Source organism: Pteropus alecto, unplaced genomic scaffold (genome assembly GCF_000325575.1).
Source record: "Pteropus alecto unplaced genomic scaffold, ASM32557v1 scaffold395, whole genome shotgun sequence".
In the NCBI taxonomy this organism is placed as follows: Eukaryota; Metazoa; Chordata; class Mammalia; order Chiroptera; family Pteropodidae; genus Pteropus; species Pteropus alecto.
In genome coordinates, this window is record NW_006438643.1 from 1,632,693 (window position 1) to 1,647,862 (window position 15,170).

Consider the following 15,170-nt stretch of genomic DNA (forward strand, 5'->3'; position numbering starts at 1 on the left):
TCTTTTACTGCCATATATCACTACCATACCCTTCACACTCCCATTTATGGAAAATCTCACTGTACAACTGAAAGAAGCCTCCCCTGATGTTTTTATTAATATATACTTTTATGTTAATAACAAAGAAAATTCCATAACAGTTACCTATCTATTTATCATCTTTCTATCTAATATTACCACTTATGTTTAGCATTACAATGGAATATAATTAAAGGGAATTTTCCTGGTGGCTCTTTTATTGTGAAATATGCATAGCATTTATCATTTTAAGTATTTTTAAGTGTGTACAGATCAATGGAATTGGTGTACTTATGTTACTTACAAGCAACACTACCGTCTATCTCCAGAGCTTTTTATCTTCCCCAACTGAAACTCCATATCCATGAAACACTCATTTCCCATTCCCCCTTCTTCCTCCTCTATTCCCTTCACATCCTCTAACCATTCTACTACAGTCTCTATAAATTTAGCTACTTTGGATACCTCATAGAAGTGGACTCATACAATACTTGTCCATTTGTGACTATCTCATTTAGCATAATATCTTTAAGGTTCACCCATGTTGTAGCATGTGTTAGAAATTTTCTCCTTTTTAATATTATGTGAATTTTTTTATTTATCATCCATTCATCCATCTGTAGATAGACACTTGGAATGTTTCCACCTTTTGGCAATTGTAAATAATGCTGCTTTAAGCACAAGTATATAAATAATCTGTTTGAGTCTTTGTTTTTACTTCTTTTGGATATATTCCCAGAAGTGAAATAAAGAATCTTATCATAATTCTATGTTTAAATTTTTGTGGAATGGCCATGCCTTTTTTTCTGCCACAGCTGTTTCACTTTACATTCCTACTAGCAATGCACAAAGGTTCCTTCTATTTTTTTAATATCCACAGCAACAATTGCTCTTTCCTTTCCTTTCTTTTATTAAAAGTAATAGCCATCCTTATGGGTGTGAAGTGGTATCTCATCGTGGTTTTGATTTGCATTTCTCTAATAACTAGTGATGTTGAGTATCTTTTCTAGTTTTTATTGGCCATTTGAACATATTTTCTGAACAAATATCTATTTAAGTCTTTTCGCATTTTTAATCCAGTCATTTTTGTTGTTATTATTATTGTTGTTGTTGTTAAGCATGATGTTGACTACAAATAGTGAAAGTAGGCATTTTTGCTTTATTCCTGACCAAAGAAAAAAGTCTTTAGTATTTCACCATTTAGTGTAAAGTAATTGTGTTTTTTTCATATATGGCCTTTATTATGTTGAAGTTGCTAGTGTCTTTTGATTATTCCCTTTCTAATACTTTTAAGAAGATAATACTATATAATGTCTCAACTCAATCAGTTACTGAAGTCATTAGCCCAATATTATTATGAATGGCATCTGTACCAGTCCGAATCTAAGCAGCAAACAGAAAGCATTTGAGTATTTAGTCCAAAAACCTTTAATACAGGTAATTATTCACATAAATTATAGGACATCTGAGGAGCCAAACATTACAATGAGGACTCCTAAAAATTAGAAACTACATGAATCCACACAAACACTAGCCAGCAAAACATAGTAGTACCAGTAATTTGATCATATCTCATCAATATGAGTCTCCACTGGAAGCTGAAACCATAGAAATCAACTCTGGCAAGATCTGAAGCCATGCACTTGAGACTGAGAAACAAAGAGAATTGTCGCTGTGTCCCCAGTAAACAAACCCAGCAAAAATACAAATGATCTCTGACCCCAGGAAACAGCCTGTAATGTTTACTTTTCTTAAGATACAGAACGGAAGAAAAGTATAAGAAGGAACATATTTGTAGCAAAACATATCTAATCTTTGCATAACATCTTAACCAAGACAAAAAATAATGCTCCCCAAAATGGGGATGATGCATACCCTGTACATGATCAAATAAATAAACTTCAGGGAAATGCAAGGGTAGGAACATGGCTAGGAAATGTCCTGGACCTTTAATTGTTTGTCAGAACTCAATCTGGTTTAGGTGAGTTACTTAAGAATATCCAGAGGCATGTGAAGACATTAATAAAATTACCCCAACTCTTCATCAACTTATTGCTCCACAACATCCTCTACTCTTCTTGGCTCTCATCACCTATGTCGTAAGAAAGCATTTAGTGCTTAAATCCAAAAAGGTACAATAAATCAAGTGTCTCACAAGATCTGGAATCCATAGGCCATCTGCTATCGATTCCTAAGCTCAGAACTCAGGTGGCATGGGAAACATAAGACTGAGTACTTCTAAGAGAGCAAATTGTACCTGGAGAGACGGGGAGAAATTAGTGCCTACAACCAGACAGCATTCTCATGAGAGGCCATATATAGGATACTTCTTATAGGCCTCTGGTCTCCCAGGATAAGAAATTTAATGGCACCTGTTGTAGTTATAGTCAATATTATGCTGAGCCTCTGGCTGAGCAGTGAGACCATCTCATTGTAAAGGTAATATAACCAGGTTGCAGGCAGGAGAGTTATGCTTAAGGTGAGAAGAGAGAATTCAGACCTTCCACAAGAAAGAAATGGTAGAACCTAGGCTGGAAGTCCTGGGTCCAGTCACGTCAGTGAAGACTTAGCCTTTGTCATTGTCTGAAAGATGGCTCAACTTCTTGACTTGACAGTAAATAAGGTAGAAGAAGTTTAACTTATATAGTTAAAATGAGATGTACATGTTCATAATTTTTGTTAACCTAGCCCTAGAATTTAGCCCTGAACTACATTGGCCAAAACCTTATTTGTTTTTATTAAACTTTGTTTTATTTAGACTAAAGAGATGCCTCATATTATATAAGCTTATCATATACTAATATTTGAACCAAATTAATGATTTGTCAATTTAAAATTTAGGATTGTCAGGATACCTCTTAAAAATAATTTTCATACATTCCAAGACACATTTTCTGGTAACTGATGTCTTGAGCCAATAGTTGCATTTAAAAACTTACTTGAGAGGCAAAAATCAACATCAAGTGTATTATATGACTCAGAAATATATTATGCACCTTCTGGAAGAGTTTGATTGACGATTTAAAAGGGAGCACCGATATCTAGTAACTTGAATACCCATGTTTTCCAAACTTAGTCATTTTTTCTATTGGACTGTATTTCAAAATGATTTTTATCATTCAGTTTGGCTGATTTTATGAAGATAAAGTTTTTTTCTTTGTTAAGATAATGACTCATCTTTCATTATAAGACCAGTTTTGTTCACACTCTTTATTGACTCAATGATTCTTTAATATTTCCCAAGTTTCCTTTTTCTTATATTTATAAGTCCTATCATGGTGAGGGGGAAGGGTTAGGAGGGGTTAAATATAAAAATGGCTGATCTCATTGATGATGGTTTGCTTTTGCACTTTTTAGTATTTCAGATGGTAGAAAATTATATTTCATATTCATCAATGTATCAACTACTAGCTCTGTAATACTATATAATATTGCTTGAATGTATTTAGCCAACTGGAGAATACTTTCTGGAAAAAAGACAAAGGGGAATTGGGGGGAGAGAGAAAGAGTTAGAGAGAGAGAGAATACATTCTTACTGTTTTTCTTACTCAAAAAGTACAGTTCCGTGAATGTGATGCCTTGAGAGTATATTACTGTATAATTCATTTAATAGCCATTTGCATATTATTCGATGTTAATATCTCTCCCAACACATAACAGTGAAAAAATTGGTCTTTATATATTTAAAATCCTTTTAAAATATATTTTTAATTTGGACAGGGTCATGGAATATGCACTGTTGGGATAATGTTTGGTTACAACAGGACCAGTCTTCAACCTACCACCTTCCTACTGCTTGGCATTCCAGGATTGGAAGCTGCCCACATATGGATTTCCATCCCTTTCTGTTTAGTCTACCTACTGTCACTGATAGGCAATGTTGCCCTTTTATTAATTGTCAAGACAGACAACAAACTGCATGAACCTATGTACTTCTTTCTATGCATGCTTTCAGTGGCTGATTTGATGCTTACTACTTCTACACTTCCCAAGATACTCAGTCTCTTCTGGTTCAATGACAGAGAGATCTACTTTGAAGCCTGCCTCACTCAAATGTATCTTATCCATTCTCTGTCTACTATGGAATCTGGATTTATCTTGGCCATGGCTTTTGATCGCTATGTAGCCATCTGCCACCCACTAAGACATTCCACTATTTTAACACCTGCAGTGATTGTAGGCTTGGGTATCTTTGTTGTCTTCAGAGGAGTTGTACTCCTCAGTCCACACCCCTTCCTACTTAGGTGGCTTTCTTACTGCAAAACTAATGTCATCTCCCATACTTACTGTGAGTTTATGGCCCTGATAAAGCTGGTTTGCACTGAGACCAAGATTCGCAGAGCCTATAGCCTAATTGTGGCATTCTTGACAGGGGGATTAGATTTCATATTGATCATCTGTTCCTATGTCCTTATTCTTTTCACTGTCTTCAATCTCCCATCCAAAGCTGCCCGCCTCAAGACCTTAAGTACATGTGTCTCCCATGTATGGGTCATCTTGGTGTTTTATACACCAGCCTTTTTCTCTTTTCTCACTCATAGGTTTGGTCACCATATTGCTCTACATATCCACATTTTTATAGCCAATATATACCTTCTTATTCCACCCATGATGAATCCTATTATATATGGTGTTAAAACCAAAAGAATTAGGAAGGGATTCTTTAAATTATTAACAGTCAAATGTGTTTGACTTTGCAAAGTTTGTGATTCCCCAGATCATTAACAAAGATAAGAGTTTTATTAAACAGGGGATATTAAAAATGAATCAGCATTTGCTTGAAGTGGAAAACTTTTCAGCTAAATTTTGGATTTATATAAGATAGTGAAGTTTGGTAAGTATATTGACTTCAGTGAGTATTAGCAAGTATAGTAGATACAGAGGAAGTAAAAAAAAATCAAGCAAAACTTTTAATTATTGTTATTTATCTTTCCAAACCTAGTATTTAGAAATCTTTGGGACTTATTAAGCTGTAAGAAACTTTATATTGAAATAATTTTAATTTTAATGAAGTCTAATTTATCTTATATTCTTGTATGGATTATGGACAAAAGTGTGTCATATCTAAAAACTATATTGCCTAACTTTGGGTTATAAAGATTTTCTGTTATAAATTCCTTGAAACTTTATGTTTTCTAAGATGTGAAATTTTAGATTAAGGTTTATTTATGATATGGGAATAATAAGCCATAAGTCATGATTGTGAATTAGAATCTTAATAAGATAATATACATTAATTATTTGACTATAATTCAATCTTGTTTCCCCTTGATGTAACAAAGTTTTCTAATGTTGATTTTACCCTCCTGAATCAAATACAGTAAATTTTTAAAAAACAACATAATACTCAAGTAGTAATATAAAAATAAAAGTAGTAATTTATATACTTGTGCATAAGAACACTAGAAGACATAATACTCAGGTCCTTGTGACTATACAAATAAATGTGAATGTGCAAGTTATAAGAGCCAGTTAACCTTGGTTTATTGATTGCTCAAATGCCCTGAAAAATGTTACTGTTGCATTTCATGATGTAGTTTTTGAAATTGTTGACTAACTTTTGGTTAATAGTCTTAAGACAACAATGTACAATATTCTCTTGACATACATGATAGCTACTCTTCTAGAATATCTAGTGAATATTTACATGTTAAAACCATGCAAAGATAATTTATGATACAAGTAAAGCAAAGTTAAAAAATATCTAATTCAGTACAGTAAATATAAAGCAAGGTAAAATTATACGTTCGGAACATTATAGTTTTTTTTAACTACACAATATCTAATTATATAGCTGAAATTCCTCTCAGACACAGAACGTTTTTTGCAGAAGAATTCTCTCTGGTTTATATTTAACGAATCCTGTAGTGCCTCTCAAATATTGTGACAACAATATCAAAAACAAACCAAGAAATTACTAAAACACTCTCCGAAGATCAGTATCACTTCTGTTAGAAACCGCTGATATAATTATATTGCTAATCATAGCGTCTGACTCATGGTAAACACATCATAAATGTTGACTACTCTTATTATTTTTATTCGTCATGAAATGAAGAAAGTAAAGTGTAATAAGAAAATACTAAATAGTTACCGTTGGGGCCAACTGTAGTTCACTGTCGCCCCAACGGCAGCGGGAGGGAGACGGATGACAACGGCGCAGAAGTGTAGTTAGCATTTTTCCTTGGTTCTTCCTCATTGAAGCAGTGAAGAATCACAGTTCAGTGAGATTTAGAAAAGATTTATTAAAGGTATATTTCATAAAGACAAAGCATACCCCAAGGAGGCACACGGTTTCAGCGATGAGAGCTGAAACAAAGTGCTGTAATAACAACTACAACGAGAAGACAAAAAGGGCCTAGAAGTGGGAATGCCTGCATTATATTTGGGCTATGATGGGTAGTTCCAAAGACATTCTTAGATGATCTGCAAGTGAGGTCATTTCGGTTGACACTTGGCTGCTATATAACTCTTTGCCTAGTGGGCATGTGCTTGCACAGAATTCTACTATCATTGGGTATTTTTTGGGCGATCTCTAGGCTGTGCCCTTATTCCTTTGTTCCCCTTGTGACTCGTGTCTGACTAGCTACCTAACAAAATGACGTACATCTTTGCTATCTTGTTTCATATTAGATTTGAAAAAGAATATATTCTTTAGGAATAATGGGAGAAAATCCACATCCTCTAACAAGTTGTGCTCATGTAGGGAGTTTATGATATGATGGAAAACTCAGCTGATTAAATTCCAATTGTGAGGCTGAATAACTTAATACCAAACCAAAAAATAAACCCATGATATTAGCTGACATGGTTGAAATGCCATGACCCTTGAGCCACTAGATATTTGACTTCTCTACATCTGTATATTTGTTTTAAGGCTACAGTAGATACCTTCTGGAATTGAGCAAAATGGTTCTAGAAAGAGTTCTGACCCTTGTGCCAGAGTCTCCAAGGTTTCTGATTAGACTCAGAAATGATGCTGTTAAGAAATTTAACTCTCACCTGTGTAATTATGTCATGTGTATGTACACAATTATATGTATGTATGATGTGTAAGATCCCTTTTAGTCCAAGTCCGATATGCTTTTCAAATTATTACACCATGAACCATGTAGGCATAGAACAATACCTATTTCTAGTTGTAGTTTATTGACAAATACTTGTTCTGATTTTATATTTTCCCATTGTGGGCCATGAAATTCAAGATTTGATTAAAATTTAGCTCTCAGGTTAAGTGATCATGTTTTTCTCTATTATTATAAACTATTTTTCCAATTGAAAGTACTGTGGCTTTACAGAATAGCCTTCATAAATAGCTTAATAATTACCAATTTTATACCTAACTCTAAATTAAGGTGACATCTCTCAGCGGCTATGGTCTAGGATAAGAATAATGGAAGTATTTCCCTATAGGTGTAACACAGGGAAGTCAGATATGATAATAAACTTGGGAGAAAGTCTTTAATATATTTATAAAGCAACATATTTCAAGTCAAGATCACAGGAATGTAAAGTGGTTGCCTGTGTCTGTGAGCCAGTATGTTCCACTCCAAAACCTTTATTTTAAGAACATGAACGAAATATCCAGGAAAGCATTTAGGATGATTAGGGATATAGAAATCATCTCTTAAAAAAGAAAAAATAGCATGACCTCAAAACTTTAATAATTGTCTTCAATTTTTAAAGGACTATGATAAGGAGAAATACACTTGTATTCTTTCTGTATGGCTCCCAAAGGAAGCCAGTGTATCGTTAAGCAGATGTTAAAAGAACAGGTTTCAATTTTTAAAAAAAAGAAAGAAAAAAGACGAATAAAATTTTAAAATTTCCCATTATACATTTTGATGTATCAAATGCAAATCTCTATATGAATTCACAGTGGGAGAAAGAGAAGTAGATAGTAGGCCTACATGACAACTGCATCAGCTATTGTAATCTCCTTTTGTGTGGTCAGATTAAGTCTGTCAGGACACTACACAGTGAGCTCTGTGTATGTTGATAATCTTCCACTTATTTTAAAAGGTGAAGTGATGAAGAAGGACAAACACAGAAAAAAAAATCATGGAGATGTAAAGCACAATATGGGGAATGTAGTCAATAATATAACTATGTATGATGTCAGATAGATGCTAGACTTACTGGGTGGATCACCTCATAAATTATACAAATGACTAATCACTGTGCTATACACATGAAACTAATATAATATTGAATGTCAACTGAAAAATAATTGAAATATGTATTTCTTAAAATTTTGAATGTCACTAGGAGGGTATTCATGCCACACTATTTTATAAAGCTAATATAAGGGAAAATGATCTCTGATTATTCCATCAGTCACAATTTCTGCTGACTTATAACATTTATACATATTCAGTTTTTCTTCAGTCTTTAAATTTCACATGTTAATTTTAATCTAAAATTTTAAAAAATATGATACTATCTATTTTTTATTATAACATCATCATTGGTCTATTATACTGTAAATATTGTTTAAATACATTCACGCAAAGCAAAGAGAAACCCATCAGCCTCAGTATCAGATCTGGTCCTGAAGCTTTCTTTCCTTACTACATGCCAAAGCTAGAGTGTTCTCAGTTTTTGTTTGCAGACTTTATATTCAGATATTTTTAAATAATATATTTCATAGTTTGCTTTAATTAATTTGTTTCTTGTGCTACCTTTGATCTGTACGCCTGAGAGTTGTCTTTACTTCTTTTTTTTTAATTCATGCATTGTAAAAATGGGCCAGTCTACAGGATTTACTCTCTCAGTCTTGATTTCCAAAAAAACACTGTAAATAATAACTCTTTCCTAGAAGATGGGGTTTCCAGATTAACCACAGATGTCAGGTTAAATTGGAATTTCAAATAACAACTCTATTTCAATAATATATCATGAAATATTTTATGAGACACACTTATGCTAAAATAATATTTTTCTTCAAAGCTATCTAAGTCCAAATTTCAGTGGACATTCAGTGTTTTATTTGCTAAAGCTGGCAACCACATTAGGAGGGAAGTTTGGATAAAAAATTTCACGGGGAATGCATTTTGTTGCTCCTCATTATCTCATTCAGAATTCATGGCCTGAGGAAAGACCTGGTATCACTTCCCAAGTCTAGTTCATCAGGAGAAATACAAAGATCAGTATTCTAAACACCCTCGAGTTATCAAAACTGCATCCACTTCTCTCAGTTTAACCACCCAGGACTTTCAGTGGTTTAAAGAAATTGTTCAGTTAATGGAAAATAGAATGGTGCTTTAACCTCAACCCCAAGACTTTAGCCTATTTTTCCTCTTGTGGCAGATACTTCAATGTCTATTAGTAGGACCAAATCTTAAGGTAATCTAGAAACATCTACAAGAAGTCAATTACAAGCTCCCCGTGGTTAATTCATTCCTGAAATCTTTTACGAAATAGAGAGGATATTTTATAATCAATCTATTGAAAATAACTTTTGACAACATGTAGGCTAGAGCAGTTTTAGTGACTCTGAAAATGTTAATTCAAAATAGAACCAGTTTCCACCTAGCTATATTCCTCCTCCTTTGAATCCCAGGGATAGAGGCTGCTCATGTATGGATCTCCATCCCCTTTTGCCTGCTGTATCTACTGGCTGTGATGGAGAATTGTGCCCTTGTGCTCATCATCAAGACAGATCCTAGTCTTCATGAATCCATGTATCTCTTCCTTTGCATGTTCTCTGTGAAGGAACTACTGCTTTGCAGTACTCTGCTTCCCAAGATCTGCAGCCTTTTCTGGTTCAATGACAGCAAAATTAACTTTAAAGATTGCCTCACCCAGATATTCTTCATCCACTCTTTGTCCACCATGGAGTCAGATCTCTGATGGTCATGGCCTTTGACCAGTATGTGGCCATCTGCGACCCTCTGAGAGACTTCACAGTCCTGACACTTGATAATCATGGCTTTGAGTTTGGCCATTGTCCTATGTGGAGGTATCCTGCCGACTCTTCATCCTTTCTTATTGATATGGCTTTCCTACTGCAAAACCAATGTCATTGCCCACACCTACTGTAAATTTATGGCCCTGATCAAACTGGTCTGTGCCAATACCAAGATCCACAGATCCTATGGCTTAATTCTTGCCTTCTTTACTGGAAAGCTGGACTTCATATTGAATATATGCTCATATATTCTCATTCTTCATGCCATGTTTAACTTTCCATCCAGGGTGGCCAGACTTTGAGCACATGTGGCTCTCATCTTTGGGTCATCTTAGTGTTTTATACACCCACCTTTTTCTCCTTTATCACCCACAGATTTGGTCATAGCATAGCTCCACACATTCACATCTTTATAGCCAACATTTATCTTTTTATCCCTCCTTATGATGAATGCTGTCGTCTATGGTGTCAAAACCAAAAACATTCGAGAGAAGTTTCTCAGAGTCTTCATAAATACATGTTTCCATTGCTAAAGTTTTTTAAAATTAACCTGCAAAACAGGTGATACCATAAAACTATGACTTTTTTTATATTTAAGTAAATTGACATTACTTAAGACAATTAAAATTTTCCAGATAAACATTGGATTATAGTTGCTCAAAATTACTACAGCCACTATGGAAAACAGTTGGGAGGTTTCTCAAAAAATTAAAAATGGATCTTCCTTTTGACCCAGCAATTGCACTTCTGGATATTTATCCAAAGAAAATCAAAACAATAATTCCTAAATATCTATGTTCCAATATCCAAGATATGGAAGTAACCTAAATGCCCATCAACAGACAATAGGATAAAGAAGTTACGGTTCATATATATAATGGAATATTACTCAGCCAATGAAAAAATGAAATCCTATCATTTGTAATGACATAGATGGACCTAGTAGTTATTATGCTGAGTAAAATAAGTCAGACAGAGAAAGATAAATACCATATGATTTCACTTATATGTGATTCTAAGGAACAAAAAGAACAAACTAAACAAAAACAGACTCACAAATATAGTGGACAATTTGATGAAGGACAGAGGGGAGAGGGGTTACGGGGCTGGGAGAATGGAGTGAAGGATTAAAGAAATACAAACTAATAGTTGATAGATGGTCACGGTGATGGGGAGCACAACATAGGGAATATAGTTAACATTAATAGATTGGCTAGATAGAAAACCAGAGAAGATAAGGAGCAATTAGGGGATTGTTTTATAAACTATATAAATTTCTAACCAATGTACTGTATACTTGAAACTAATTTAAAAAAAGGTATCGTTAATACATGAAATAGAGTAGGTCCTGGTAATTATACACTATTTTATGAGAGACGTCTATTTTCAGTACAGCGCCATTTCTTAATTTATGTCATTTTTTAATTAATTCAAGCATCTATAATCAAGTTCAGAATATAAAGTGATTAGTTTATATAAATAAAAAGTGTTCATTCTATCATTTGTTGACACAGGTACTACATGTTGACTGGGAATTACTGAAACACAGGTGCCAGTAAAAATTCATAGATGGGCAGCATTTTATTCCTCCTCTTTATAGCAGGTAATAAGCTAGGAACAGAAAGCAGATAATCAGGGGCAAAGTATATATCTGAAAATTTTAAATTTTCTTCTATTGTACAGAAATTGGGACTACAGTTGAGACTAGGCTTATCATATATTCTTTGGTATTTAAAAAAATTTAGCTTATAATATAGTCTTTGATCTTATATAACCAATATAGAAGTTTTGTACAAGTAAGTATGTGCCACAGCTAGAATTTAGGTGATGTTTGCTTCAAGAATAATATACACTTTAGAAAATCTTAGTTTGGAAAAATATATAAAATAAAGGGAAAGGAATAGAAATAGAAAATTATGGTGGTCAACTGAAAACCTACATACAAATTTCCCATCCAACAAGACTATTCTTCATCAAAGTAGCTATTTAAGAAGGAACGTTAATTTTGAGGAGAATTTCAGCATCTGTTATTTTTTCTAGTTTTATTAAGAAATAATTGACATACATCATTGTATAATTTTAAGATGTGCAGCATGATAGTTTGACTTACATATATTGTGAAATGATTACCATAATAGGTTTAGTTAACATCTACTATCTCATAAAAATATAACAAAAAAGGAAAAATTTTCTCCTTATGATCTACTCTTATAAGAACATTCCATATACCATATAGCAACATTATCTGTAGTCATTATGTTGTTCATTACACCCCTAATCCTTATAACGAGGAGTTTGTACATTTAGCTACTTTCCTCCAATTCCCCATTCCTCAATCTTATACATTGCTTGTTGTTAACTTGGCTTTATATAATATAAATCATCTCAATTTATTCATGATGACAGTTAAAAGAGTATATTAGAATTGAGAGAATGTAGGTAGTTTTTAACTTTCAGAAAATGAAATTCATATTTTAAATATCATTTATTATACACTTAACTTGAATTTCACTTTACGACTATGAAGAAGTATTAAGTGTTATGGATAAATCCAATTTCAATATCTAATCTTTTTTGATTTTCACAAATTTAGCATGTTATCTGTATCAGATTTTATTCAGCTCATTCTTTGTCGCAAACATTCCATTTATTTTTAATTTGTTTTATTAATCTACATATCTATATATCATCTATGTATCTACTTACTTAGGTAAATTTTAGTTTAGAACAGTTTAGGCTCATAGCAAATTGAGAGGACGTTACAGAGTTTTTTATACTCTCTGATATACTCCCACACATACATAGCCTTCCCTACAATTAGCGCTCAAAAGGTGGTACATTTCTTACAATCGCTTAAAATATTTTGGCATATCCTTATCTCCAAAAGTCCATAGTTTACATTATGGTTAAGTCTTAGTATTGTACATTCTATGGGTTTTGACAAGCGTATCATGACATGTGTCCATTATAATAGTATAATATAGAATTGTCCACTGCGGTAAAAATTTTCTGTGCTATACCTACCTATTCATCCTTTCTTTCCCCTAGCCCTTAAAGTCACTGATATTTTTAATATCTTCATAGTTTTGCCTTTTCCAGAATGTCATAGAATTGTAATCATATAGAATATAGCCTTTTTCAGATTGATATCTTTCATTTAAGACTCCTTTATGTCACACCATGGCTTGATAGCTCATTTATTTTTAATGCTGAATAATATTCTATTACCTAAATTTACCACCATTTATTTATCCATTCACCTTCTGAGGGACATCTTAGTTGCTTCCAAGTTTTGGCAATTATGAATAAAGCTACTATAAATAGTCATTGCAAAGATTTTGATTGCCACATGGACAATGTCCTATGAACAGCTCTTGATTGAACAACAAAAAACTGCTTGGTTTATGGATGGCAGTGCCAAGATGAATGGACAACATCCCATTTGGAACGCTGCTACCTTAAGACCAGTGCATGGAAAGACTATCATTGAAGAAAGTAAACATAAATCAACTCAATGGGCTGGACTACATGCAGTTTCCTAGCAGTGATGGAAGATTTGAGCAATGGTAAAGCCTCTGTGTTTGTGTTTTTACTGACTCATGGGCAGTAGCCATCAACCTAGCTGTATGATCAGGTAGACAGGCAATGGAAAACTGGGGTAATAAAGAATTACCTGTGTGGAACATGGCCCTATGGATTCACTCTGGGGTTTCAAGGATACATTAAAGTAGGATATATTGACGCCCATCAGGAAAATTACTTCAAGGTTCAGATGGTGATTGAAACCACAATATAAACCTCTTTGTGTACTCCCTTGAGGTGGCCACCTTGGTCCATGAACAGTTTGGACATAAGGGGGCAGCAGCAATGCAAAGATGGGCTAAATACAAACGAATTTTACTGCACTTTGCAAGGCACGAAATAGCAACAATTGTTACATCTGGAAACAAGAGAGGAGAAACTGCAGCCAGTTGATGTCTTGGGACTGCTCGTTGCTGTGAAAAAACCTCTTCACACATCGGAGTTAGTATTAGAATCTGTATCTTCCAATCATTTCTTAACACACTTTTCATTATTTAATTATCTATCAAAAGTCACCTCTTCAAAAGCACTTTCTTTGACTAATCAACTTAAGTCAGTCACTCAAATCATTTATCAAAATGTTATTCTATTTAATTTCTCTGTACCTAGTATTTAAAATGTTAATGATATGAATCCCCTTATTAGTGGATAAGATTCTTGAGAGAAGGGACAGAATTGTTTTTCCAGTGCTGTTTTCAAAGCATTTAGCATAGACTAGGTACATAGTAATTATTTAATGAATATTTACTAATCGTCAAATTGTTATAATCATACATATACACAAATATACATAAGTGTGTATAATTGCATTTTGTTTGTAATATATGATATCACCATGCTACTTATAGGTATAGCAATTTTTTGAATCTGTGCATATATGCAATGTATATATAAGCATAAATGTGAATGCATGTATATATATGTGGATGCATAAGACTATACACACACACACACACACACACTCACACATGTGAATATTTTGTGCACATATTCAGGGCTGGAGAGAAGGAGAGAGAGGGAGGGAGAACCATACATGTAAAGTCTGAGACAGTTTCGCAGAGATCTATTTTTTACTTTATTTCTTTGTTGCTTTCTCAGCTAAGTCCGCTATATGACTACATTCTTCATTTTAACTGAAGTAGTTTTAGTTGAACTAATTTTAACAGAACTAATGTGAGCAGAGGCACTTGAGTAAACAAACTATTTCTTTAAAAAGTACCTTTAATCTACTCAAATCCAATATTGCTACCAACTGACATCATGTGATAGAGAAAATGTGTACTCACTCAGGTATCACTTACACTTACTAAGACACTTACCAGAAGGCGAAAAACATCTGTTGCAGAATTTGAACCCCTGGGACTGTTCCCAAGTGGGTTATAAACCTGCGATGAGACTTCTTAGCAGCAAGTGATTCAAATCTCTGAGTTCTTGTCTTTGATTCAACACAATACAGTTAATCCAGAGGCATAGAGAAATCATCTATGTTCACTCAAGCCAAAGAAGTGATAGGCAGTGATGAGGGAACTGTAGCATACTACTTTAAGGAAGAGTTTCCTAGAGATGAGGAATAAATATTCAAAATTACTGTGGATTCTAGAGAATCGGCTGTGCCCAAAACAGATTGAGAATACGGAGCAGAGAATGGCAACGTGGTCCC

At 33.8% G+C, this 15,170-nt stretch overlaps 1 protein-coding gene and 1 pseudogene across 1 annotated transcript; both read left to right on the forward strand.

Moving 5' to 3' along the window:
• Positions 1 to 3,765: 3,765 nt before the first annotated feature.
• LOC102895159 (olfactory receptor 52D1-like) lies at positions 3,766 to 4,710 on the forward strand. Its single transcript, XM_006915753.3, has one exon. The coding sequence runs from the start codon at positions 3,766 to 3,768 to the stop codon at positions 4,708 to 4,710; it is 945 nt and encodes a 314-aa protein (XP_006915815.1).
• A 3,218-nt stretch (positions 4,711 to 7,928) lies between these two features.
• Positions 7,929 to 10,461, forward strand: LOC102895416 (annotated as a pseudogene).
• Positions 10,462 to 15,170: the final 4,709 nt, after the last annotated feature.